This window comes from Dysidea avara, chromosome 8, assembly GCF_963678975.1.
Source record: "Dysidea avara chromosome 8, odDysAvar1.4, whole genome shotgun sequence".
In the NCBI taxonomy this organism is placed as follows: domain Eukaryota; kingdom Metazoa; phylum Porifera; class Demospongiae; order Dictyoceratida; family Dysideidae; genus Dysidea; species Dysidea avara.
This window is the reverse complement of record NC_089279.1, coordinates 16,893,301-16,917,396: the sequence shown is the minus strand read 5'-3', so window position 1 is coordinate 16,917,396 and position 24,096 is coordinate 16,893,301. Positions and strand designations below refer to the sequence as shown.

Here is a 24,096-nt window from a genome sequence, read left to right as displayed (position 1 = left end):
CACATGTGAATCTCATCTGGGTCAGACAGTGAAGTGGATTAGACCTACTTAACCCGGACAAAATGTGCTAAATGACCTGGATAATCTGGATGACCCAGCCCACTTAACACTGCATCTGGTTGACATGAGTCATACAACATCATTATCACACTGGTTGACATCAATGACATGAGTCAAACAATATCATACATACTGGTTGTCATGATCGAGTCAAACAACATCATCATATCACACTGGTGACTGGTTGTGTGCTTCAACTTCACAGCATCACCATTATAGCAAAAATAATTATGACATATTTATCATCAATATTAATTGTCAAGGAACTTTTGACAGCCTATTTGTTGGGCCCTACTCTTGGATCATCCCTGCTAGCTGACACCCAGATACAGGGATGACTCATTTTAGGTCGATCTGCGACCACAGTCAAAGTGTAAATCAAAAGTCAAGGCCACCAAATTCGTACCAAGTCAACGGTCAAGGCTAAGTACTAAAGATCGTCACCGGTCAAAGATTGAATAGTTCAAAGCGACTTTTTTTTAGGGTGTCAAGACCATAGATTATCGAGAGAATCTATAAGACTTTACCGATCCTAGGTCACAGATCTACCTACAGTGCGTACCTACCGCTTGATTGATTTGAATTTTGATTTATTTTTTAAAGCTCCTGACAGTCGGCATGGCCGTTCTTCCAGAGATGCCAACCTCTGAACAATTTTAGGAGTGAGACCTCAAACACTACCAGCAATGTGGACCAGATTCAATTAGCTCCAGGATTTTTGGTAGTGAAGACCAAAAAAAAAAAAAAAAAAAAAAAAGGTCGTTGCATGTTCTAAGTACAAAAATAAGCACAGGTCTGCCCAATTTTAAGCACAGGGCTAATTACGAAGCAGATCAGGCGTGAGAAATGCGTGAGAACTAAGCTGAAAGAGTGAGAAACAGAGGGTTAGGCGTGAGAGCGTGAGATTACTAGCCAAAGAGTGAGACTCACGCCTAATGCGTGAGAGTTGGCATGTCTGGTTCTTCCCTGATTGGAAATGAGATATTCAGTCTATTCTATCTCTTAAGACATTTCTATGTAGAACTGGCCATAATATATACTATATTCTTCTTCAACTATTCGGTCTGGCACCCTCGAGTGATTTCAGCAGTTGCCCAGCACTTTGCACTGCTGGGCCAGTCTGCCGCGGCCCAGAGAGAATATAAATCACGTGCTCAAATTAAGCGGGCGCGAATCTGTTCTTGTGCCACGTTGTCACAGGTGTTATCAAGAAGTCGTGATCTTAGAAGTAAGGTGTGTGGACCTCGACCATGCCTCGGGCACAGCTCTGGCACTTTTTGCCAGCTTCGGAAGAACTGAGTGACGGATCCGGAGTATACGTTGGTTTTGGAAAAAAAAGTACATCGTAAATATGGAATTTTAACTAGAGGATCGTTGATAAAGAGGGAGAATAGTGACGGCGTAGCTTGTCTTGTGGTAAGTCTGTCAAAATAGTTGTTGCTCTTTCCTTATTTCAATTCTTAGCCTCAACCTAGTCTCGCGTTACCAGACCGCTATACTTTTCCCACCTACACGCAAAGAGAAGCAGCGGTCTGGCTACGCGAGCCCTTATCACACCATCTCTGCAACTGTACAAGGTGGCTACCCATACCTTATAGCCAAATATAATGTATAGTTGTTGGTGTTTGTGCACACCTTCTGTTATTCCTAGTTACTAGTCATGACAGATTAATGTGCACTGTTAAACTCATTCTTATTGTCTACAGGCTACATTTAGCAAAGAATCCCAGCCTAATTTATGTACTTTCATCACTTCATAATTGATGGTTTTCTCTCAGTTACTAGTCATGACAGATTAATGTGCACTGTTAAACTCATTCTTATTATTGTCTACAGGCTACATTTAGCAAAGAATCCCAGCCTAGGATGTTGGATATTACAAAGTTTGACTGGACTGCCAATGATTTTTGCAAAAAGTTTAAATCTTCTGGATCCGAAGAGCGTTTTATTCAAATATTCGATGAGGAACTGAAAAGTCAAGAGTCAATTGTGAATGAAGACTTCTCCCTCAGTGGTCCTAGTAACAAACGACAATGCCTGATTGAAGTTGCTAGCCACCAAGCAAGAGAAAGAGAAGCTGCAGAAAAAGCTGGCCTAAACAAGGAGTTTGAAGACACAGGGATAGATTTGGAGACTTTAACCTACCATCAAGGTGATGACTTTATATTGTAATCTATGTGTGTATATAGTTTGCATGTTAAATTAGAGAACTGTTGATTGTTGTTGTTAAGTGAAGCTTAAGAACAGACTGAGGTGTTGCTTGTCAAAATGTGGCTTCCTGTGCTTTGCTGGTCATTGAAGCATACCTATATAACTCTATCATGCCACACAGTGCAAGTATTGTGTCACAATCTTTTATTTTCTGTTCAACCTTTCATTGTCAAGCTATTTCTTGGGCCCTTAATGTTTCAGTCCAAATGAGGTGTATATCATTATCACTACTAAGTGTGGGGCTATCTGGTTTCTGGAAACCTGACTGTTAACATGGTCCGCAGGTACAAACACTTTTTTGTTCTAAAGAATTTTTGAGTACAAAACTTACTGTTTACTAATAATTAGTTAGCCTACATCTGTCTGATTGAATAATTTGCCTGCAATATTAGATTGCTTTTGAATAGCATTAAATATAACAAAGGTGGCCGTATATAAATTTTTTTAAAATTGCCAATCTTAAACTTTAGTTTGCCTTCCTGCCTGACCACAGTCACAAGGCTAGATGCCAGTGCACGGCCACCATTTTATGCCACAATAACAAACTCACCGGTGAGATGTGCCTTTTGGGGTTCCGACAACACATAGGTCCTCTGCGCCTTCTCTTTTCTTTTATCTTCATCTTTTCTTTTATCTTCATCTTTTCTTTTATCTTCAATCAGACTAATTGTCTTCTTCTTAATCCATATTGAGGTGTTAATTTTCCATATCAACACTTTCTTTCAGCAGCATATTTAGGTGCCACAGAATTATTTCAAAGCTGCATTTCGAAAGCGCTTTAGTACCGGCGTTGCTATAGAAGAGATGCACTAGCTAGATATCTGCCTGCAACTCCACGATTGGGATCCCGTTTGCTATAGATTCATGAGCATGCCCATCAAATATGTGACCGGATCTGCGAAAACAGGACATAATTGCATATTTTTCGAATTCCTGTTTATTAAATATTTTACTTAGCCAAGTGTACCCACTGGCAAAGTTTCAGCTTCATGTGCCAATAACTTTGGGAGTTACAGCCCTACAAAGTAGCAACAACAGAAAAATCGATTTGTACAGCAACTATAGAGAAAATAAATTACAGGCGCTTACAAAAACAGTTGTAACTTTCCAACGGATTGAGGTACGGAGCTACAATTTACACTGTCATGTTCGCCATGAATAGGGGAATCAATTACTGTGTAAGTTTGTCCTTTACTCACCCTTCCTCACTGCATACAAAGGCGAAATTTGTGATGAAAAATTGATCGCGTACGATCACTTTGACGTGACGTAAACAAACGCTCATAACATACGTATCCTTGGGTCTACTGCAATGAAACAAAGATTTTTTCCAACTCCTCTTGAGCAGGCGAATAAGATGATATCCAGGTTTTTATGTTTAGTCCCTTCCTTCACTAAGAAAGAGACGTTCAAAAAATTTACGGAATTTTTTTCAATAATACACAAGTATTTCACCCAATATATTCAATGCTTTATACTATAAATTTAGGCTTGTGCGATTATGTCCTGTTTTCATAGATCCGGTCACATATAGGAGCTATCCTGTATAGCATGCATCATTCATCTCTTGTTTTACTACTTTTTATTGCATAGATCCCTACTTCATTAATACTGAAACTTTATAAGGTGTTTTAAGGCTACAACTACAGTAGCAAGCTAAACTGCGATGGAACTATAGTGACTATACTGCAATCAAGCATAGGCAAACACTGACTAATGGCTAAAAGGATGTTTCCATACATTATCTATAGTTTTATAAGGTATTTTAAGGCTACAACTACAGTAGAAAGTTAAACTGTGATGGCTTAAAAGTAGGTGTGGCACATGAAGATTGATCGCAGAGACAAACATCGATCGAGCAAGATGAATAAGCAGCTGGAATAAAGATAACAATGTTTATTTGTAATTCTTTCATAGGCCATGAGTGCATACATAGCTTCAAACAATAGTCTGAAGCTTAATTAACAACTTATATATATGCTTAACCTTCAAACCCATGAAACATTTGAAGCTTTGTCCAGCCCTATAATACAAATAGCACCTGACTTGGCTAGCGATATTTGAGTGTATTTCCAATCAAGACACACGGTAGTGTGTCGTGCGGCCCAAGAAGCCGGCGCGCAACCCCGTGAGTATATTGACAGGAAGAAAGAAAACGCAATTTTCGCACCTCCGTAGCTCTGTGCTGCCTTGATGAAACAAGACAAATTTTGCTGTGCAGATTCCCTCCACCTTCAGCACTCCACATTTCAAATTTGAGCGAAATTGCTTCAGGCATTCCTGAGATATGCGACTTCAAAAATTGGCTTAGTTTCTTCGTTTTTTTCTTCTTATTTTTCTTCCTCTTTTCGCACACTTACAAAAACTGCTATAAAACGCGAATGCGTTATCCGATTGCCTTAAAATTTGGCACACAGAAGGGGGGTATATAGGCGCATCTCGGTACCAACTTTGGCTGGAATACCATAAACAGGCAAAGAGTTATGAGCGATTATGCACGAAAAATAACACCAATATGTTGTCACGCCTACAGGGTAAACCGCGTATGGGAAGAAGCTGAAAATCGGTGGGTGAATAGGTTAACTATTGAACCTCAAACCTTTTGTGGTTTGAAAGAAATCGAGCTAAAAACCAGGAAGATACAGCGAAAAAATCAACAGTGTGTAACAATTACGCAATCGAGATTAGCTAAATTTATTATTATTATTATTATTATGCTTGCCACGCCTACCAGATAAACCGCTTGTGGTAATGCTTTGAAAATTGCTGTACAGATGGAGTTATCATCTTAGAAAGGCTCTTCAATGGTGTAGAAGAATCAGACTTAAAGCCACGGAGTTATAACACGAAATCCAACTTGGTGTAGCAAGTGCGAGATCGAGATACTCTAATAGAGCAGTCATCCTAATAGAGCAGTCACCCTGAACAGAATTCAAGAGATCAGTTAGAAATAAGTAACCAGTATAGAGATCAGCTACAAACAAATCACCCTGTAGAGAGTTCAGCTACAAACAATTCACCCTGTTCAGACATCAGTTAGAAGAAGTTTTCTTGTAGAGAGTTCAGTTACAAACAAATCACCCTGTTGAAAGATCAGCTAGAAGATGTCACCTTGTAGATAGTTCAGTTACAAAGAAACCACCATGTAGAGAATTCAGCTACAAACTAGCGACCCTGTAGATACATCAGCTAGAAGAAGTTAAATTGTAGAGAGTTCAGCTACAAAGAAACCATTCTGTAAAGAGCTCAGCTGCAAACAAATCACCTATACAGAATTCAGCTACAAACAAATCACCCTGTAGAGAGATCAGCTAGAAGAAGTTACCTTGTAGATAGTTCAGCTACAAACAATTCACCCTGTACAGAGCTCAGTTAAAAGAGGTTTCCTTGTAGAAAGTTCAGCTACAAACAAATCACCCTGTAGAGAGATAAGTAAGAAGAAGTTACCTTGTAGATCGTTCAGCTACAAACAATTCACCCTGTAAAGAGATCAGCTAGAAGAAGTTACCTTGTAGAGAGTTCAGCTACAAAGAAACCATCATGTAGAGAATTCAGCTGCAAACAAATCATGTATAGAGAGTTCAGCTACAAACAAATCTCCCTGTAGAGAGATCAGCTAGAAGAAGTTTCCTTGTAGAGAGTTCTGCTACAAACAAATCACCCTGTAGAAAGATCAGCTAGAAGAAATCACCTTGTAGAGAGTTCAGCTTCAAAGAAACAATCATGTGAGAGTTCAGGTACAAACAAATTGTCCTGTAGAGAGATCAGCTAGAAGAAGTTACCTTGTAGAGAGTTCAGCTACAAAGAAACCATCATGTAGATAGTTCAGGTACAAACAAATCACCCTGTAGAAAGATCAGCTATAGAAGAAATCACCTTGTAGAGAGTTCAGCTACAAAGAATCTATCATGTAGAGAGTTCAACTACAAACAAATCACCCTGTAGAAAGATCAGCTATAGAAGAAATCACCTTGTAGAGAGTTCAGCTACAAAGAAACCATCATGTAGAGAGTTCAGCTACAAACAAATTGGCCTGTAGAGAGTTAAGCTACAAACAAATCTCCCTGTAGAGAGATCAGCTAGAAGAAGTCACCTTGCAGGGAGTTCAGTTACAAAGAAATAAACCATGTAGAGAGTTCAGCTGCAAACAAATCACCTGTAGTGAGTTCAGCTAGAAACAAGTCACCCTGTAGAGAGATCAGCTAGAAACAAGTCACCTTGTAGAGAGTTCAGCTAGAAGAAGTCACATTGTAGAGCTACAAAGAAACTACCATGTAGAGTTCAGCTGCAAACAAATCACCCTGTAGAGAACTCAGCTACAAACAAATCGCCCTGTAGAAAGATTAGCTAGAAGAAGTTACCTTATAGGGAGTTCAGCTATGAACAGATCACCCTGTAGAGAGTTCAGCTACAAACAAATCACCCTGTAGAGAGTTAAGTTAGAAAGAAACCACCATGTAGAGAGTTCAGCTGCAAAAAAAATCAATCACTCTGTAGAGAGTTCAGCTAGAAGAAGTCACCTTGTAGAGAGTTAAGCTGCAAATAAATCACCCTGTAGAGAATTCAGCTACAAACAAATCACCCTGTAGAAAGATCAGCTAGAAGAAGTTACCTTGTAGAGAGTTCAGCTACAAAGAAACCACCATGTAGAGAGTTCAGCTGCAAACAAATCACCTGTAGAGAGTTCAGCTAGAAACAAGTCACCCTGTAGAGAGATCAGCTAAAAACAAGTCACCCTGTAGAGAGTTCAGCTAGAAGAAGTCACATTGTAGAGAGTTCAGCTACAAAGAAACTACCACGTAGAGAGTTCAGCTGCAAACAAATCATCCTGTAGAGAGTACAGCTAGAAGAAGTCACCTTTTAGAGAGTTCAGCTACACAGCAACCACCATGTAAAGAGTTCAGCTGCAAAAAACTCAATCACCTTGTAGAAAGATCGGCTAGAAGAAGTTACCTTGTAGAGAGTTCAGCTACAAAGAAACCACCATGTAGAGAGTTCAGCTGCAAACAAATCACCTGTAGAGAGTTCAGCTAGAAACAAGTCACCCTGTAGAGAGTTCAGCTAGAAGAAGTCACATTGTAGAGAGTTCAACTACAATGAAACTCCCATGTAGAGAGTTCAGCTGCAAACAAATCACCCTGTAGAGAACTCAGCTACAAACAAATATGCAGTGTAAAAAGATCAGCTAGAAGAAGTTACCTTGTAGAGAGTTCAGCTACAACGAAACCACCATGTAGAGAGTTCAGCTACAAACAAATCACCTGTAGAGAGTTCAGCTAGAAACAAGTCACCCTGTAGAGAGATCAGCTAGAAACAAGTCACCTTGTAGACAGTTCAGCTAGAAGAAATCACCTTGTAGAGTTCAGCTACAAAGAAACCACAATGTAGAGAGATCAGCTAGAAGAAGTTAACTTGTAAAGAGTTCAGCTACAAACAAATCACCCTGTAGAGAGATCAGCTAGAAGAAATTACTTTGTAGAGAGTTCAGCTACAAAGAAACCATTCTGTAAAGAGCTCAGCTGCAAACAAATCACTTGTACAGAATTCAGCTACAAACAAATCACCCTGTAGAGAGATCAGCAAGAAGAAATTACCTTGTAGATAGTTCAGTTACAAACAAATCACCCTGTAGAAAGATCAGTTAGAAGAAGTTACCTTGGAGAAAGTTCAGCTACAAAGAAACCATTTTGTAAAGAGCTCAGCTGCAAACAAATCACCTGTACAGAATTCAACTACGAACAAATCTCCCTGTAGAGAGATCGGCTAGAAGAAATTACCTTGTAGAGAGTTCAGCTACAAAGAAACCACCATGTAGAGAGTTCAGCTGCAAAGAAATCACCCTGTAGAAAATTCTGCCAGAAACAAATTGCCCTGTAGAAAGATCAGTTAGAAGAAGTTACCTTTTAGAGAGTTCAGCTACAAAGAAACCATTCTGTCAAGAGCTCAGCTGCAAACAAATCACCTATACAAAATTCAGCTACAAACACATCACCCTGTAGAGAGATCAGCTTACCTTGTAGATCGTTCAGCTACAAACAATTCACCCTGTAGAGAGAGCAATTAGAAGAAGTCACCTTGTAGAGTGTTCAGTTACAAAGAAACCACCATGGAGATTTCTGTAATCAATATATGTGACCAGATTTGCGAAAAGGGGTCTTCCACACACATCCAATTCCATAAACGTTGGAGACCATAACTCAGTGTTCAAGTAACATATTAACCTGAACATTTCACCATGTATTCAGCTATAGTGGTGCGCACCACTGCCCAAATATCAAGGCAATAGCTCTTTCCAATCTGAAGTTATCAATTGTCAAAGTTGGCAAATTGGATGTGTGTGGAAGACCCCTTTTCGCAAATGCGGTCAAATATGTATTATACAGTATATATAATTTGTACATTTACTGATAAAATATTTAAAGTACATCTACTTCATCTTTTCTTCTTCCTGTAGTAAAGAAAAAAACGTAGGTTAAAAAAGTCCCAAAGCTGGTATACAAATACAAAAAGAAATGAAATCTAATCCAAAACAGCCAAGCTGTAAAAAAAGTGTGTGGCCCTCAGAAAGGCTATGGTGAAAAAAGATGTGAAATCCAAGGTTGCGGCCAAGAAATGGCTGTGATGGTAGGTTAATGGTAAAAATTTTAATAATGACAATTTAGGTAAATTTTGTGAAGCGGCACAAAAATTCACCTGAATTGTCTTTATTAAAAATTTTTACCATTAACCTACCATCACAGCCATTTCTTGGCCGCAACCTTGGATTTCACATCTTTTTTCACCATAGCCTTTCTGAGGGCCGCACACTTTTTTTACAGCTTGGCTGTTTTGGATTAGATTACTAATTAACAGTGTTTTGTGTAGTGTGAGGCGTGTTATGTGAATAACTACTGTATTTTGATACATTTTTCTTTTTTTTTCTTATCTAGGTAAGTATATAACATAAGCTTTATGGCCTTCATGGCGTCCATCCTGGTAGTTGGTCGTCCACCTTTCTTTGCTGCTGCTAAAAGCTTGGTAAAATATAACAAACACACATAGGTTAGTAACTGAATGGTTATACTGTAGAAACATGGTATTGTACATACGATAATAGGGACCACAAACAGAGCCTGAAATTATGGTCAGACATCTGCCATTTTCTGACCATTTTTGGCTAAAGTCTGAACACTTAGAAAGTTTTTATATACTACTATTGAGTATGTTCGACCAAATAGCAGGATTTGTCAGATCATTTTCAAAACATAATTTCAGGCTCTGCACAAAGGTTTGGGTATGGCACATGAAAAAAAATAAAATTACAAACAAGCCTTCAGATTGACCCAAAATGCTTTCAGCAAGTTGTTATGGATTTTCTATTGACTGACTGAATAACTGACTGGCTGATGCCTTCAGATAAGTGTAACTCAGCAATGACGAATGGCTGGATTTCTTTGCCATTTGACATTACTTTGTCCTGAGAGGTGCTTTTGCATACCGCAGTATGTACAATGCATTCTTCATGGAGTTACCAATTTCTTTCTTTGTGTCCCATTTATCTTCACTTACATTCCTTATTTTGATGCGGTATGTGTGGGTTCACCAGTACCAAGAACAGACAATAACAGCTTATCCCTGATTCAGAAGTGAAATGATACCAAGATGCTGCAGTGAGTATAGGTGAAAAAGAGGAACACTCATATATTGGCTTGGTGGAAGTACAATGCTATAAAGTACCCCATTCTGAGCAAGTTAGCCGCCCTAGCTACATCATTTCCATCTGAGAGGGCTTTCAATATTGCAGGTCATGTCTCAAATGTAAAATGAGCTTGTCTTCTACCAGCAACCGTAAACTAAGCTACAGTAATTCAAACTTCTGGTTATGTTAATGCTTATGCTAAGTTCTATACCTACATTTATCCCATATTCAATACACTACAGTACCTGTTGGCTTGATGTATCCATTGTTTATAAGTTTAGCAGATTGTAACTTTATTTTGTACCACTTGACTCATTGTTACTTGTTGGTTTTGTAACATTTGACTGGCCTACTTTATTTCACGGACTGAATTCATGTACTAAGCTGGAATCAGCTTTTAAACAATAATCCAGGCATTATCCATCTCTTGCAACACTGGAGACACTACTATGAAACTATAACTGCTGGTACTGCTCTTCCTTGCAAGTCATATGGCACTAGCACGTGCACTAATTAATTAGAATACACCTAGATACACATGTACTCACAGTGATAAAGTGTGATAGCTTAAGGTGACTAAATTTTGCGATTCACTAAATTTAGCAAATTTGTATATTGGCGAAATTAGCGCATACAAAATTTAGCGATTTTGTGAATTGATGTAATTAAGTTACCATACATTTTGCAGGTTTAGCGTGTACTAAATTTAGCGGAAAAACCTTAGTCACTAAAATCGCTAAATTTAGTCACCTTAAGGTAGACGTTATTGGGAGTGTATAAACAGTGAAATGGACTACTGGAATGATGGAATTTTTTTAAAGTTCAATATGATTTTTTACATCCAAATAAGTACAACTCTTACCGTTAAGTAAGCAAATAAATAGGATTCTACTTAAAATTAGCTCTTAGTATACTTCACCTCACCGCAGACAAAGTTTACCAATGTAATATACTGTAAAGTCAGTTATGAACAGTTTAATGGGAATGCCAAGAAGATTCCTTACCTAATGATAAGAAAATTAGCTAGCTAGCTGATTACATGTATGCATTAATTGTAAAAGTACATTCACCCTGTATAATGAAGTTCAAGAGTTAATAATAAGAGACTTATTATTAACTCTTGGAAGTATTCATTTATTTATTATCAACTATGCCAGTTAGGTACTGTACAAACACAGAAGGCAGAGCCTGTACAACACTACGCTAACCTATAGGAGCCTAAGCGAAAATCTTTGGGTAAAGTGAAACGGGGTAAGCGTTTACAATGGCCTTTTCCACAGTTATTAAGACAGTTCGTTTCAGACAAGTAATAAAGTGTTGAGTTATAAGTCATACAAGTGTTGTGGTGAGGTGAAGTATGCTAAAAGAGCTGACTTCAGTGGGGAATCCTATTTATTTGCTTACTCAAGGAGAGGAGTGGTACTTATTTGGATGTAAAAAATGATATTAAACTACAAAAAAAAAATCCAATCCAGTATTCCACCATTCCAGTAGTCCATTCCACTGTTTATACACTCCAGGCTATTGTTGTAGCGTAGATGTTTTCCTTTGTTACTTCAGTACTTAACACTATAGCGTTAGGGCTGTACTGATGAGCCAGTCTATTTGCATAGCGCGATCACCTCGCCTGGTGGTGCCACTTAGCTACCTGCTAAGAATAATTACTGACTCATCCATCTGTAGCACTAGTGCTATGGCAACAAAGGAAAACGTACACTGCAACAATAGCCTCTGTCACGTACGTTTAGTTATCACTGAGAGTACACGTATATTGTAAAAGTATTTTAATTAATTAGTGCATGCGTTAGTGTCATGTAACTTGTAAGGAAGAGCAGTACCAGTAGTTTTAGCTTGATAGTGGTGTCTTCAGTGTTGCAAGAGATCGTAAGTACAGTGTGAAAGTATCATGAAGTAGCTACTATTCAGTATCATGGATAGTTATATAGTATCATTTATGATACTAAAATGGCAGTATTGCTACAGCCTACAGACCACACCCACCTTATGGATAATGCAAAATAACCTCTCTACAAGGAAGCTTACTCACCTAAGATTTTAGTAAAGCTTAGTTGAACACTGAAACACGCTTAAAGCACTCTAGAATACAATGGGCATTAAACAGAATTTTCTATGATATCAGTTATGTATAGTTAAACCCTACCATGAGTAGGATATCTAGTTATCAACCTGAGGCCAAGGTGTCGGTAACTAGATATCCTACGAGTGCAGGTGGGATTTAACCAGTTTCTATCCCACACTTTGAAGCAATCAAGTTCACAATCAATGTCTCAATAAGGCTAGACAAGCATATCATTGTGTATGGCTTCAAGTTTAGCTGAACTTGTTACCTTGTCCCCAGCTGCCCACAGGCTCAATAACATGACCTTTGGGTGCGTGGGTGGCTGGAGACAAGACTATAGTTGCACAATGAGTATGGCTTCAATTTTTGCAGTTTTATAATGTGTAAGGTTTTGATTACACTTCTTTCAATTGAATGTGTTATGCTGTCTTCCATATATGTATGCACTGAGGTTTAACTATCACTCCCTGGGTTTAACTACCATATACTCCCAGTTTTTTTACTTTGATGTAGGGCTTCAGTGGGATAGAACTGTTTATCCTGACAAACATAACTACAATGTTAAAACTATGCCTCCTATAATCAAATTGTTGTAGGGATGCTTATCAAATGAATGGAGTAGTTTAACTTGGGTGACTGTTCACCGACTGCAAGTCATTAGCTGCTGCAATATGCTTGGGAGAGCCGTAGCAAATCAACAACTGAAACTGAGATTGCAATGCCTTGAATGTCAATGTGTGCTTTATTGTGTCGATGTGTGCTTTATTGTGTCAATATGTGCTCTACTGTCCTGCCTTTTATCCTCACTATTATAGCCATAGCCATTAGTCAAGCACAATAGGGTTTCCATCTAAGGTTATATTGGATATCAGTTTCATGATTATACATGTACATAGGTTTTGCTGCTATTGATAATGGTGTTTAGATTACTTCTTTGTCTTGTTTCAGGTAATTTTGCATTACCAGTTAAGTGCCTGGAACCTCCCCCTGAAGAATGGCTGGTAAGAAAATGCTCAAAAAACATAGTGGATCAGCTAAAACAAGAAATGGTGGACAACACGTGCACTGATGTACAACCGATTTTGTGCATCGTCCAATTGAAGAGGGATGAAACGTTTAATCCTCTTGTGAAAGAAGGGTACAAATACAACACAATTGGAGGAAACCATTCACGCCAAGCCCTCCAAGAGCTTTTGTCTGAAAAACCTGAGCTAAAGTCTTCTAAACAATTTACACATCGAACATGTTCAGTGTATAGCGCAATGGATACAATTCTTGTAAGGAGACTAGCCAACAAACATAACCGAGCTGCAACGCATGTACATGAAATCACCACAATGGATTGGGTAAGGTTCACTTATACTTACAGTAGATATAACATTGTAACATGTACAATTAATTTTAGATTTAAGTATTACTTCATGAAAAGGTTGTCATGTACAGGGTGTATTTTAACTCTGTAATAAAATTAAGTTTGATAGAATAGTGAAGCAATTCAGACTAAAGATATATTGGTGGACCGCTTCAGTGTTTGCCCATGTCTGAATTATGCGTTACCACTACTATATATCTTTATTTTGCTACTTTTACTGTAATTTTGTTTCACTACTTTTGATTTCTGTCACTAGTGCTAGCTAAACTGTAAGGGCAGGGCAGCCGACTAAGGCAAGGTACAAATTGTTTGTGGTAATGCGCAAACGCAAAAAGCCATAGACTATGCAGAGAATTATCTGTGCTTTAAATCTATTAGCTTGTCACAACTCTAGTTGCTTGCCACCACATGATTACTCTTACACGGAGCACGGGTTACACTGTCTCCTTTCTCGCTAAATAGCTCCAAAATTATATGCCACAGAACATCAAAATTTGGTACAGACATCGTGTAAACGTCACTCTGCAATAGTACGCTTTGAATTTTCACGATTCATGCTTGATGGAGTTGTTGGCCAATGTTGTCCGCAGGTGTGTGTTTTCACTACTTTCCATATTGTTATCAGTAAAGAGTAAGGCGTAGAATTGTTCTGCAAGGTGAGAAATGGTTGGGCCCTAGTTTGTGTGCTTTTTTCAATCCATTAGAAATTCATTTTATTGACAGTGAAATTTTTTTCTGGTAGAACAGTTGTATTGATATATCGCATATCGCGATATGTTGACATATCGACATATCGTGGCTTGTTAACATGGCTGACAATCAAATTATTGTACATGGTGATTAAACTTAATAATATGTAATGCTTCTCAAAGAAAGAATAGCTCACTTAAAAAATTACATAGACCATTGTTTAGACTCTACTTTGTATTGTGCAATATATCGCTGTATCGTGATACACCAGAGGCAATATAATATATCCATACATCGTACACACTGTGTGGTTACAACTATAATAGCTACAGTCAACTATTTTGAAACTGATACAATTGCAATTTGTACAAGTAGAAGGAAAAATTTGGAATTCAAGCTCAGTTAGTGATCATAGAAATAAAAGTAAAGAAACAAGTGAAGTCAGATATACTAGTGGACATTAATCTGTAGTTGTAACTGGCCATAACTGAAATGTCCACTACAGTGGACCCTCAGTTATCTGAACACCTTGATTATCCGAATGCTAAATGTGACTGTTCTATTCTATTACAGTAAATGACTGTTCTATTAGAGCAGTTGAACAAAGCTCTGTATATAAATCAATGGGCTTCAGTTATCCGCACATTTTCACTTATCTGAACACTTTTGGCTAACTATAAGAACAAAGCTGTTCGGATAACTGAGGATCCACTGTAGTATCATACAGTATGATAGTAACTGCACATTAGGGATCATGGAGGTTTGGGCTTTTCTGGCAAAAAATATTACCCCAAAATCAGCCTCATGATGTCTTAGTAGTATTGTTGATGTATAAATAAGCCCAAAAGTGTCTTCAGAATGGCCAAAATCACTTTGGATAAGCTGCTACAGAATTTTAAATTTCTTTTATTTAGTAGAATTTTCTACTGACTGACTAACTACCTGCCTGCCTGATGCCTTCAGACAAGTGTAACTTGAAAACTGATAAGGCTACAGGGGTTGACTTTTTACTGTTCGACGTTACTTCAGCTGGACATGTGCCTTTTGGAATACCACAGTACGTACAGTGCATTCTTCATGGACTTACGAGTATCCTCCTTTGTGTCCCATTTATCTTTGCTCACAGCAAAAGGTGTCGATTCGTGCTAGTGAATTAAGTGTCTGTGATATTCATTTCTGAGTGGTACAGCAATATAATAGTCCTTGTTAGCTTGATTTATTGATGAATAAGGGTGTGGTAAATATGGATACCAGATGTCAGCGTAGTGGTTGTAGTGCTTCCCATTCATGTAGAAGAATGAGTGCCATGTAGATATTCATTCCAGACCGATTCATCTGCTTGATGCCTTGTATTGTGACTTCCTGTGTTGGTCTGGTGTGTCTTTTTGTTTGATGTCTGAACTACTTGTAATTAGTGGCCAGACTGGGTGGCCAAAGGAGGCACTATATACCCAGAAATTTTTGAGGAGATGAAACTTTCATGAGTAATGACAGCTTCATGAAATGTAACCATGAGATATTTGAGATGCACAGCTATTACCGTATAGCGGAAAATATTGGCGGGAGAAATTTTTGGCGAATTGATCATTGGCAGAAATTGGCGAATAATATTTTGGCGAATGTATGACATTACTTTGCCTACGCAATTTTAATCTGACTGCGTAGGCGACGAAACTTACTACAGTTCAATGCCTCTCATTCGAATCAACGCGCTCTTATGCAAATAGCTAGCTCGAGAGCTAGCTGTAATTAAAACAGCATGCACTAGCTCGCTAAGTCACTGGGACGCGCATGGCAAGCGAGGCGAGGGCACTGAGCTGAATCGCTTGAGCTGAATTGCCCATCTGCCTGAGCTATTAGTAGTCTAAAACCATACTGTGTTCAATGGGATAGGAAGACTAACCACTCACCGCGCTGTAACAATATTCACCCACTAATGAACAGCGTCTACTACACTTTCAGTGTTTAGAAAAATGGCGAGTAAATTTTTGGCGAATCAATGCACGCTCGCCAAATTCGCCAAAATTTTCCGCTATACGGTACCTTAGCAAACTAAGGAATGCTTTCTAGACTTTTGTAAATCAAAAATTCAAAAATTATATTTTACATGCTTTCGCAAAAGGTTCATCCCTAAAAAATTGGCTGTACAGTACCTTGCCATGTTACAACCTTTTCATATTTGATTTGTAACACTAGTAACAGCCTTTTGTCCACCCGCGCACCATACTACAAATAGAATTGTATGTCAACTGATGATGCAGGTAACTATTTTTACTTGAATAATCTATTTCTTCTGTATGTAGATACAGCAATGCAGAAAGCTTCTCTACGAGCTATCTAATACTTCACTGGATCATGATCCTCCTTCAAAGAAGCCTGAAAAGTGGAGAAAAGCTTGTTCAACGGTTCTGGTCATAGATGTATGTATATGTCTTTTTGTAACCACTATTGGTGTGGTTTATGAGCTAAGACAATATATGTTGCTAGGCAATATTCACGATAGTAAATACTATATATACATGTTAGTTATGTTCCATGAATTGACACCTGCATTTTCTTTACTCTGAAGTTGCAAAGAAGACAGATACTACAGATACTGTTTAATAGTTGGTTAATAGCACAAGTTTTATCACTGTTTAACCTCCTAATGTCTTACAGTATTTAGCAGACAATGCATGCATTGTAAACACACCTATTTCTTTGCTTGTAGTACAAATTGCAGGTAGTTTGACAATGGCTCTATTTAAGGTGACATGGGATTTACAGTGTAATTGTATGCATTCCTGCTTACTACATGTATTACGTATGTAGGGAACTGTATATTGGGCAAAAATATGGAAAGTGACGCAGATCATTATTATGCTTTACTTAAAGTAGTCATGATACAGACAGTTTGACGTCTCCTGTTTAGACACTATTTTACTGTGATGACCCCTAGCTACTGCTTGTGGATCATGCTTCTAAAATTGCATATAAGTGGTATACACCAAGAGTTCGTACTACATGTGTGTAAGGGAAGGGTTTATAATGTTATGACCATACTTAAAAGATATTTGCGTGGTCTCTGTTATAGATTGAAAAGCTTGATGAGAGGCTAATATATTTTTTATCAGCTCTACCTAATGAAACTTTTGGACATGTTAGGAAAATTTTTGACCTTCATGCCCAAGGAGAACTGAAAACAATCGCAAGATCAAAGAAAGGAGCTAAAGGTCAAGTACCAGATTTGCCTGGTTCGTCTTTTAAACCATTCCGTGGTTTAGATCAAGACACCTTATGCCAATTGATGGCAGACATTAGCTCAAAAAAGCTGACATTTAGAGAAGCAGTCAGCAAGTGTAGTGACATCAAGGCTATTCAAAAAGTTAGAAATTGCTTTATGAAGGTCACTGGCTGTAAAACGTGGGAACAAGCTGAAGAAAAGTATCCATGTTATACGTCATCAGAAAAGCTGGAGCCATTTAAAAGTTTAAATTGTTCAGGGGTTGAGACTCCAGCACAGCTGCTGCATTTTTGTAAGAGAGCAATGGAATTCCCTTGTCCTGTTCAAGACTCTGGAGTGGTTGTTGATCACGAAAATGTGTTCCTGATACAGAATTCTAACAGCAGTGGACTGTTATGGAAGACAAAATTATGCGATGCTACCCCTGGTGCCTTGAGGAATTGTTTTGCACAAGTAGGAAGGAGCGGATTCCCAGGATTTTCCCTATCTTTTTTGGATTTTACTGGGATGGAGCTAGATATGGTATTGTGAACATAAGGCTATAATAGCATGTAATTATGTGACCGGATTTGAGATTTACCTGTTTGCACAAACCTACTTTACAGTAGAATTAAACATAATGGGGCGAGATATGTCAAAAATCCATTTCAGAGTGCTTGCTTCAATATTGTAATGGATAAATGGCATTGTTGTACACTGTATGTATTTCCCATAGCAAAAAAAACCCTTTGTTTCATGTCGATTCTTTAGAAAAGACAGAAGATATGAGCTCTTCTTAGTTTTTTGCCAGTCGTAGGAAGACAAAAATTGTCTAGTGATAGCTTTGGTAGTGATTAGTGAGTGTGAAAGCTAAATCGATACATTCATTTAATACTGCATGCTCTGATGCTTTAAGTTATGGCCGTTTTTATTGAGCATCTCTGGTTTATTTTCGTAATATCACTTTACACATCGATTTTGTTACTGTTACCACTTTTGTAGTATTGCAACTTCTAAATTAAAACCTTTATTAACTATTGTTTTGGTAATGTACAGTAGTAAAAGAATTGTAATAAAATGGAATTCAAAAACGTGAGATGCTTACAGATCCGATCACATATAAATGTGATAACAATTGTCATAAACTTTTCTTCTTTAGGTACAACAAGAAGCAAAGCAGGCATTACGTGTGCTAAGGGCATTAAACTATAATGATGGACTGCAGCATTTTTACGTCATACTGATGTGTGACTTGTCAGTTATTAGTTACCTTGCTGATAGCCTGCATGGCTCTTATGACAAGCTGGATTATGGAGCATGTGGATTATCAGAAGAGAACGGTACGTATGTACTTATAGATTGACGATGTGGAAGTATATTGATGTACCATAGTCCAGTCACAGATCTTTTGTAAACCACGCCCACTTATTGAGATTACAAGCAGATGTTAAGCCATGCCCATTTATCAGTAGTTGCATGTATTACAATTAGAGCTCGGCGGTATTGAAATTTGGACACACGGTATTAGTAACAGGAAAATATCGCGGTATATCGGTATATAGGTATATAGTTAGTTTGTTTTTGTAATTATTGCATCATTTCTTGGGCCTAGTACGAAGCGGTATCATCCCAAAAACCAAAAAATATGTAGTTCAGTACAAGTAAGCATGTGTTGTAATGTGACAACCTCAAGTTTTTGTTTAGGGCATGTCTGCTAAACTATCAACAAATTGAATAATTAAACACCAAAGGCTGGGTTAAAAGCAATCCTATACCGGTATTCATCGATGTACCGGTATTTCGATATATCGGTTATCAAACACTGTCACGGTATGATAATCGGTTATGATAATTTATCATGATAAACGGTATTACCGATATATTGCAGAGCACTAATTACAATCTGTATAGCATGAACCCAAGTTGCTTACTGTTTTGCGAGCTTACATGAAACCACGGCCCACTTATTGTATAAGTCATATCATAGCCTAGTCTTGCAGCAGGTCATTATTATGTGAGCCATGCCCACTTTGTTATCAGGAATGTGTAATTGAGTGTGTACTCAGTGCAGCGTTCTGAAATTTGTAGGTATGCAGAGAGCCACACCCACTATAGATGCTCGATTGCTCAACATGCTGATCCAGCACCTGAAACGTTGCCTCAAAACATATTTCTGAACACACACCCCAGTTTTCACTAGTCCGGGTCAGCAGTTGATGCATTTCACACTAAACATTGTATCTATTTATATCTGACTATAAAAATGAATGAAATCTACTTTAATGCAATTGTTAACATTTCCTATTCTAATTATCTTGCACTTGTTCAACCTTTTAAAGTTTGCGTGTATATTTGTAATATAATTTATGTATGTATTATAGTATTTGTATGTGAATCTAGAACATGGTGCAGGAAATAAGCAGCATACAACCATTGGATTGTTGATGACTACCATAGGATCACCATCTTTTCAAGCCAACAAACCAAATTTCTTTACCCACAAGAATGACGCTTACGTCACTGATTCAGCCACTGGTAAAAAAGTCTATGATAATCAAAAGCCAGTATCATTTTATAATGAGATGATGGAGCTTCTTTCTGCTCAAGATGACTGGATTTTGAGTGCACCAACAGGAATTGGTATGTATGCATATGAGAAAATGTATGTAGTATAGAACACCACATATTTTAATTGAATTAAAATTGCCATAAAATTGATTGTTGTGTCATGCACACACCAACAGCTGGCCTTTGAGTGGGCATATGTCTGATGGTTTGGGAAAAACCATGTGTGCTTGTCTGTCCACGCATGTACGTGACCAACTTCAAGGTACGGAATTATAGTTTACAATCTTATATACCATTTTTTGTTGCATGTAGGGTGTGTGGTTGCATTTAGGGGTGTGGCCTCTGCTTAATGGAGCTTGCTTATGGGATCATTGTGATGCAACAGATGTTTTAATAACTATAAGAAACAATGTAGTAGGCCTTGTAAGCTTCCAGAAATATGGGATGTGTTCCCTATGAATATGTATGAAATGAATACCAGCCTTGAGACTTTGTCTAGGAATGGTCTGGATAGACATCCTTGAAAGTTTTGATTGTGGATCAGCAGCTGACTATGTCTGGTTATGATAGACAAATCTTAGAAATATCAATTTTTGATTACACAAATTTAATGTTTATTCAATGCTGTTGAATCATTTATGGCATAATCACAAAATTTTCTAAAGGCCTTGAAGGGTAAGCTTTCTCGTAGAGTTGTTAGTTGGTGTCGTTTTGTGTAGAATGGCAATTTTGTGTTGTCAATAATGTATGTGTGGTCTGTATATATTCGTAAAATAAGGACTGAAATTTCAGTTCTTAAAAATATAAGGGCTGAAGATTCAAAAGGAGTTATAAAAAAGGAGCTGAAATTTCAGTTCATGACTGAATTTTTAGTTCTTAAAGTAAGAACTGAAAGTTCAGTTCTAAAAAAAGGAGCTGAAATTTCAGTTGAGGACTGAATTTTCAGTTCTTAAAAATAAGGAGTGAAATAAAAAAATGACTGAAATTTCAATTCTTAAAAAAAAAGAAGAAGCAATTTTCACTTATTACAAATTGAAATTTCAGCTCTTCAAATAAGGACTGAAATTTCAGTTCATAGAATTTTCAGTCACAGTTCCATAGTCATAATATGTTTTTAGGTGAACATTTGTTTCCACATGTAGGAAGCGCTATGATAGCTGGAATAACTGGTGGGAGAAATGTGTGTACAGTGGAACACAGTGATGTTAATTTTATACAATCAAAAATTAGAGTAGTTAAAGAAGTGTCAAAGCCTGTTCAGACTACAGATGAGACTGAGACTATTGCAGAATATGACAATGGCACTTCATAATCAGTGTTTTAAAACTTTTTTTGTGTGTGTATATTAGGCTGCTTATAAATTTGCACTCCTTTTGTTAATGCTGTAGTATTGTATACACTTTTGTGTGCTGTATGAAATGCTGTTTGTTTTGAATACTGAAATTTGTATGTGAAATTTAGAGACCTGCAAAATATTAGAAAATAATGCAGTGTTTTAACACTTTTTTTGTGTGTGTATTAGGCTGCTTATAAATTTGCACTCCTTTTGTTAATGCTGTAGTATTGTATACACTTTTGTGTGCTGTATGAAATGCTGTCTGTTTTGAATACTGAAATTTGTATGCGAAATTTAGAGACCTGCAAAATATTAGAAAATAATGCATTATTTTCAGCCAATATAATAGAAAGTAGTAATTGTCAATATATAATAGATCTTGTTTTAAATATTGCAGTCACTATTGATGCCAGGATGTCCTGACTGGGTAAACTATTTGACGCCTAAATGATCACCCAAATTACAACTGGGTTTGTAAAACTATCAACTCCTTGTAGTACATACCTGTTGTGGAGTCAGCGAGAAGGTATCTGTTTCATTGCAGCACAGTCCCACAAAGGGATCAGACAATGCATGGAAGATAGTCTACACAACACACTATACAATACTATATACTTTTCTCTGTAACTTCCTACCATAATACATAGCTGGACAGGCAGCGATGGAGTAGCAGTCAGATACTTTGAAAAGAGTAGAATAAATGCAACTGGCTTGTCACTTCCTTGTTCACTCCTAACACATAAAAGATAACATGTAAGTGTTATACACTGTCTGAGCATTACTCAGTTAGCTGGTCAAGGATGGCCAGTTTGATCACAGGTTGTTGTACTATCACAGACACCGTTGTCAGTAGAGGAAGAAGACTAACAAATGGGAAACAATCATGGAATGAATAGTAGTTGATATAAAGTAGAAATAGATATGTAAGTGGTATAACATATTACAATGTATGTGTGTGTTGGTTGTAGTGGGTGTTTCAATGCTGGTAAATATTAGCATATTTGCACTGTGAAAAATTTGGATACTAACACAAGTTCTTTGGCATACTGTATCTTCTGTTCCTTGTCTTTATCCTTTATCACTGAAGATCAAGACACAAGGTAGTGTGTCGTGCGGCCCAAGAAGCCGGCGCGCCACACCGTGAGTATATTGACAGGAAGAAAAAAAAAAGTCATTTTCACACCTTTGTATCTCGGTGATCACTTATCTGATTGGAACCAAATTTGCTACACAGTTGTCCGCCAGCCAAGGGAGTCTACATTCCAAATTTGAAGGAAATCGCTCCAGCCATTTCCGAGATACGAGCTGCCAAACTTTCGTTTTTTTTTCTTCGTTTTTTTTTTCTTCTTCGTCTTTTTGCACACTTGCAAAAATTGCTATAACAAGAAAACACGTACTCCGATCGCCTTGAAATTTGGCACACAGAAAGGGAGTCCAAAGGCGAATCCTAGCATCAAATTTGGTACAAATCCGATGAATGGTTCAGGAGTTATGACCGATTATTCGCGTAAAACAAGATCGATTTGTTGTCACGCCTACAGGGTAAACCGCTTCATGGAATGAGTTGAAAATTGCTATGTAGATGGAGTAACCATCGTAGGAGTGCCTTTTGGTGGTTTGAAAGGAATCGAGATAAAGACCACGGAGATATGACACAAAACCCAACCTGTGTCACAATTACGCGATCGATTTTTATGATTAAAAAAGTATTAGTTTTCACGCCTACTAGGCAAACCGCTTAGAGCAATGAGCTGAAAATCGGTGTATAGCTGGAATAATCTTCATAGAAAGTCCTTGCAGTAGTACAGAAGAATCGGATTACAAACCACTGAGTTATGATTCGAAAGCCAATTCCGTGTAGCAAATGCGAGATCGAGATACTCTAATAGAACAGTCACCCTAATAGAGCATTCGGCTAATTTATTTACTCCATTATAGAATTCTATTACATCACAAGTTATTCTGTAGGGAGTTCAGCTGCAAACAGTTAATCTTATAGACAGTTCAGCAAGAAGACAGTCACCATGTGGAGAGTTAAGCAAATATACCACTATAGAGATTCAGAACATTACAAGTCACACTGAAGAAAGTTCAGCTATAAACAAGTCATGCACTGTGTAGAGAATTCAGCTACAATTAAGTCACTCTCTAGAGAATTCAGTTACACAGAATTCAGCTACACACAAGTCACTGTGGAGAGAGTTCAGCTACAAACAAATTACCCTTTAGAGTGATCAGCTCCAAACAAAACACTTTGCAGGGTGTTCAACTGCAACAAATCAATTACCTTTAGAGCGATCAGCACTGAACAAATCAACACAAATCTACCTGTAGAGAGATCAGCTAGAAACAAATCACCCTGAAGAGAGTTCAGCTACAAAAAATCACCCTGTAGAGACATCAGCTAGAAACTAGACACAATGTAAGGAGTTCAGCTACAAGCAATCACCCTGTAGAGAGTTCAGCTAAAACAAACCAACCTGCAGAGAGATCAGCTACAAACAAATCACCTTATAGAGAGTTCAGCTACAAACAGATTACCTGTAGAGAGATCGGCTACAAACAAATCAACCTGCAGAGAGATCAGCTATATACATACAAATCAACTTGTAGAGAGATCAGCTACAAACAAATCACCCTGTAGAGAGATCAGCTAGAAACTACACACAATGTAAGGAGTTCAGCTACAAACAAATCACCCAGTAGAGAGATCAGCTACAAACTAGACACAAAGTAAGGAGTTCAGCTACAAGCAAATTACCCTGTAGAGAGTTCATCTACAAACAAATCAACCTGTAGAGCAATCAGCTAGAAACAAATCACCCTGAAGAGAGGTCAGCTACAAAAAAATCACCCTGTAGAGAGATCAGCTAGAAACAAATCACCCAGTAGAGAGATC

General features: G+C 37.8%; 1 protein-coding gene across 1 annotated transcript; it reads left to right on the top strand.

The window, feature by feature from the left end:
* The first annotated feature begins 1,223 nt into the window (after window positions 1-1,223).
* LOC136263103 (uncharacterized) lies at window positions 1,224-21,483 on the top strand. Its single transcript, XM_066057589.1, has 8 exons — window positions 1,224-1,476; window positions 1,897-2,212; window positions 12,978-13,375; window positions 16,395-16,511; window positions 17,165-17,836; window positions 18,453-18,633; window positions 19,694-19,933; window positions 21,004-21,483. The coding sequence occupies exons 2-8, from the start codon at window positions 1,927-1,929 to the stop codon at window positions 21,171-21,173; spliced, it is 2,064 nt and encodes a 687-aa protein (XP_065913661.1). The 5' UTR covers window positions 1,224-1,476; window positions 1,897-1,926; the 3' UTR covers window positions 21,174-21,483.
* The last annotated feature ends 2,613 nt before the right edge of the window (window positions 21,484-24,096 follow it).

What these genes read in the sequence shown, in the direction of transcription:
- LOC136263103 (XM_066057589.1), top strand. Translation starts at nt 1,927, where the DNA reads ATGTTGGATATTACAAAGTTTGACTGGACTGCCAATGATTTTTGCAAA. An exon ending in AAATCACCACAATGGATTGG is followed by an intron (nt 13,376 to 16,394) that starts GTAAGGTTCACT and finishes TTCTGTATGTAG; the next exon opens with ATACAGCAATGCAGAAAGCT. An exon ending in TGGATTATCAGAAGAGAACG is followed by an intron (nt 18,634 to 19,693) that starts GTACGTATGTAC and finishes ATGTGAATCTAG; the next exon opens with AACATGGTGCAGGAAATAAG.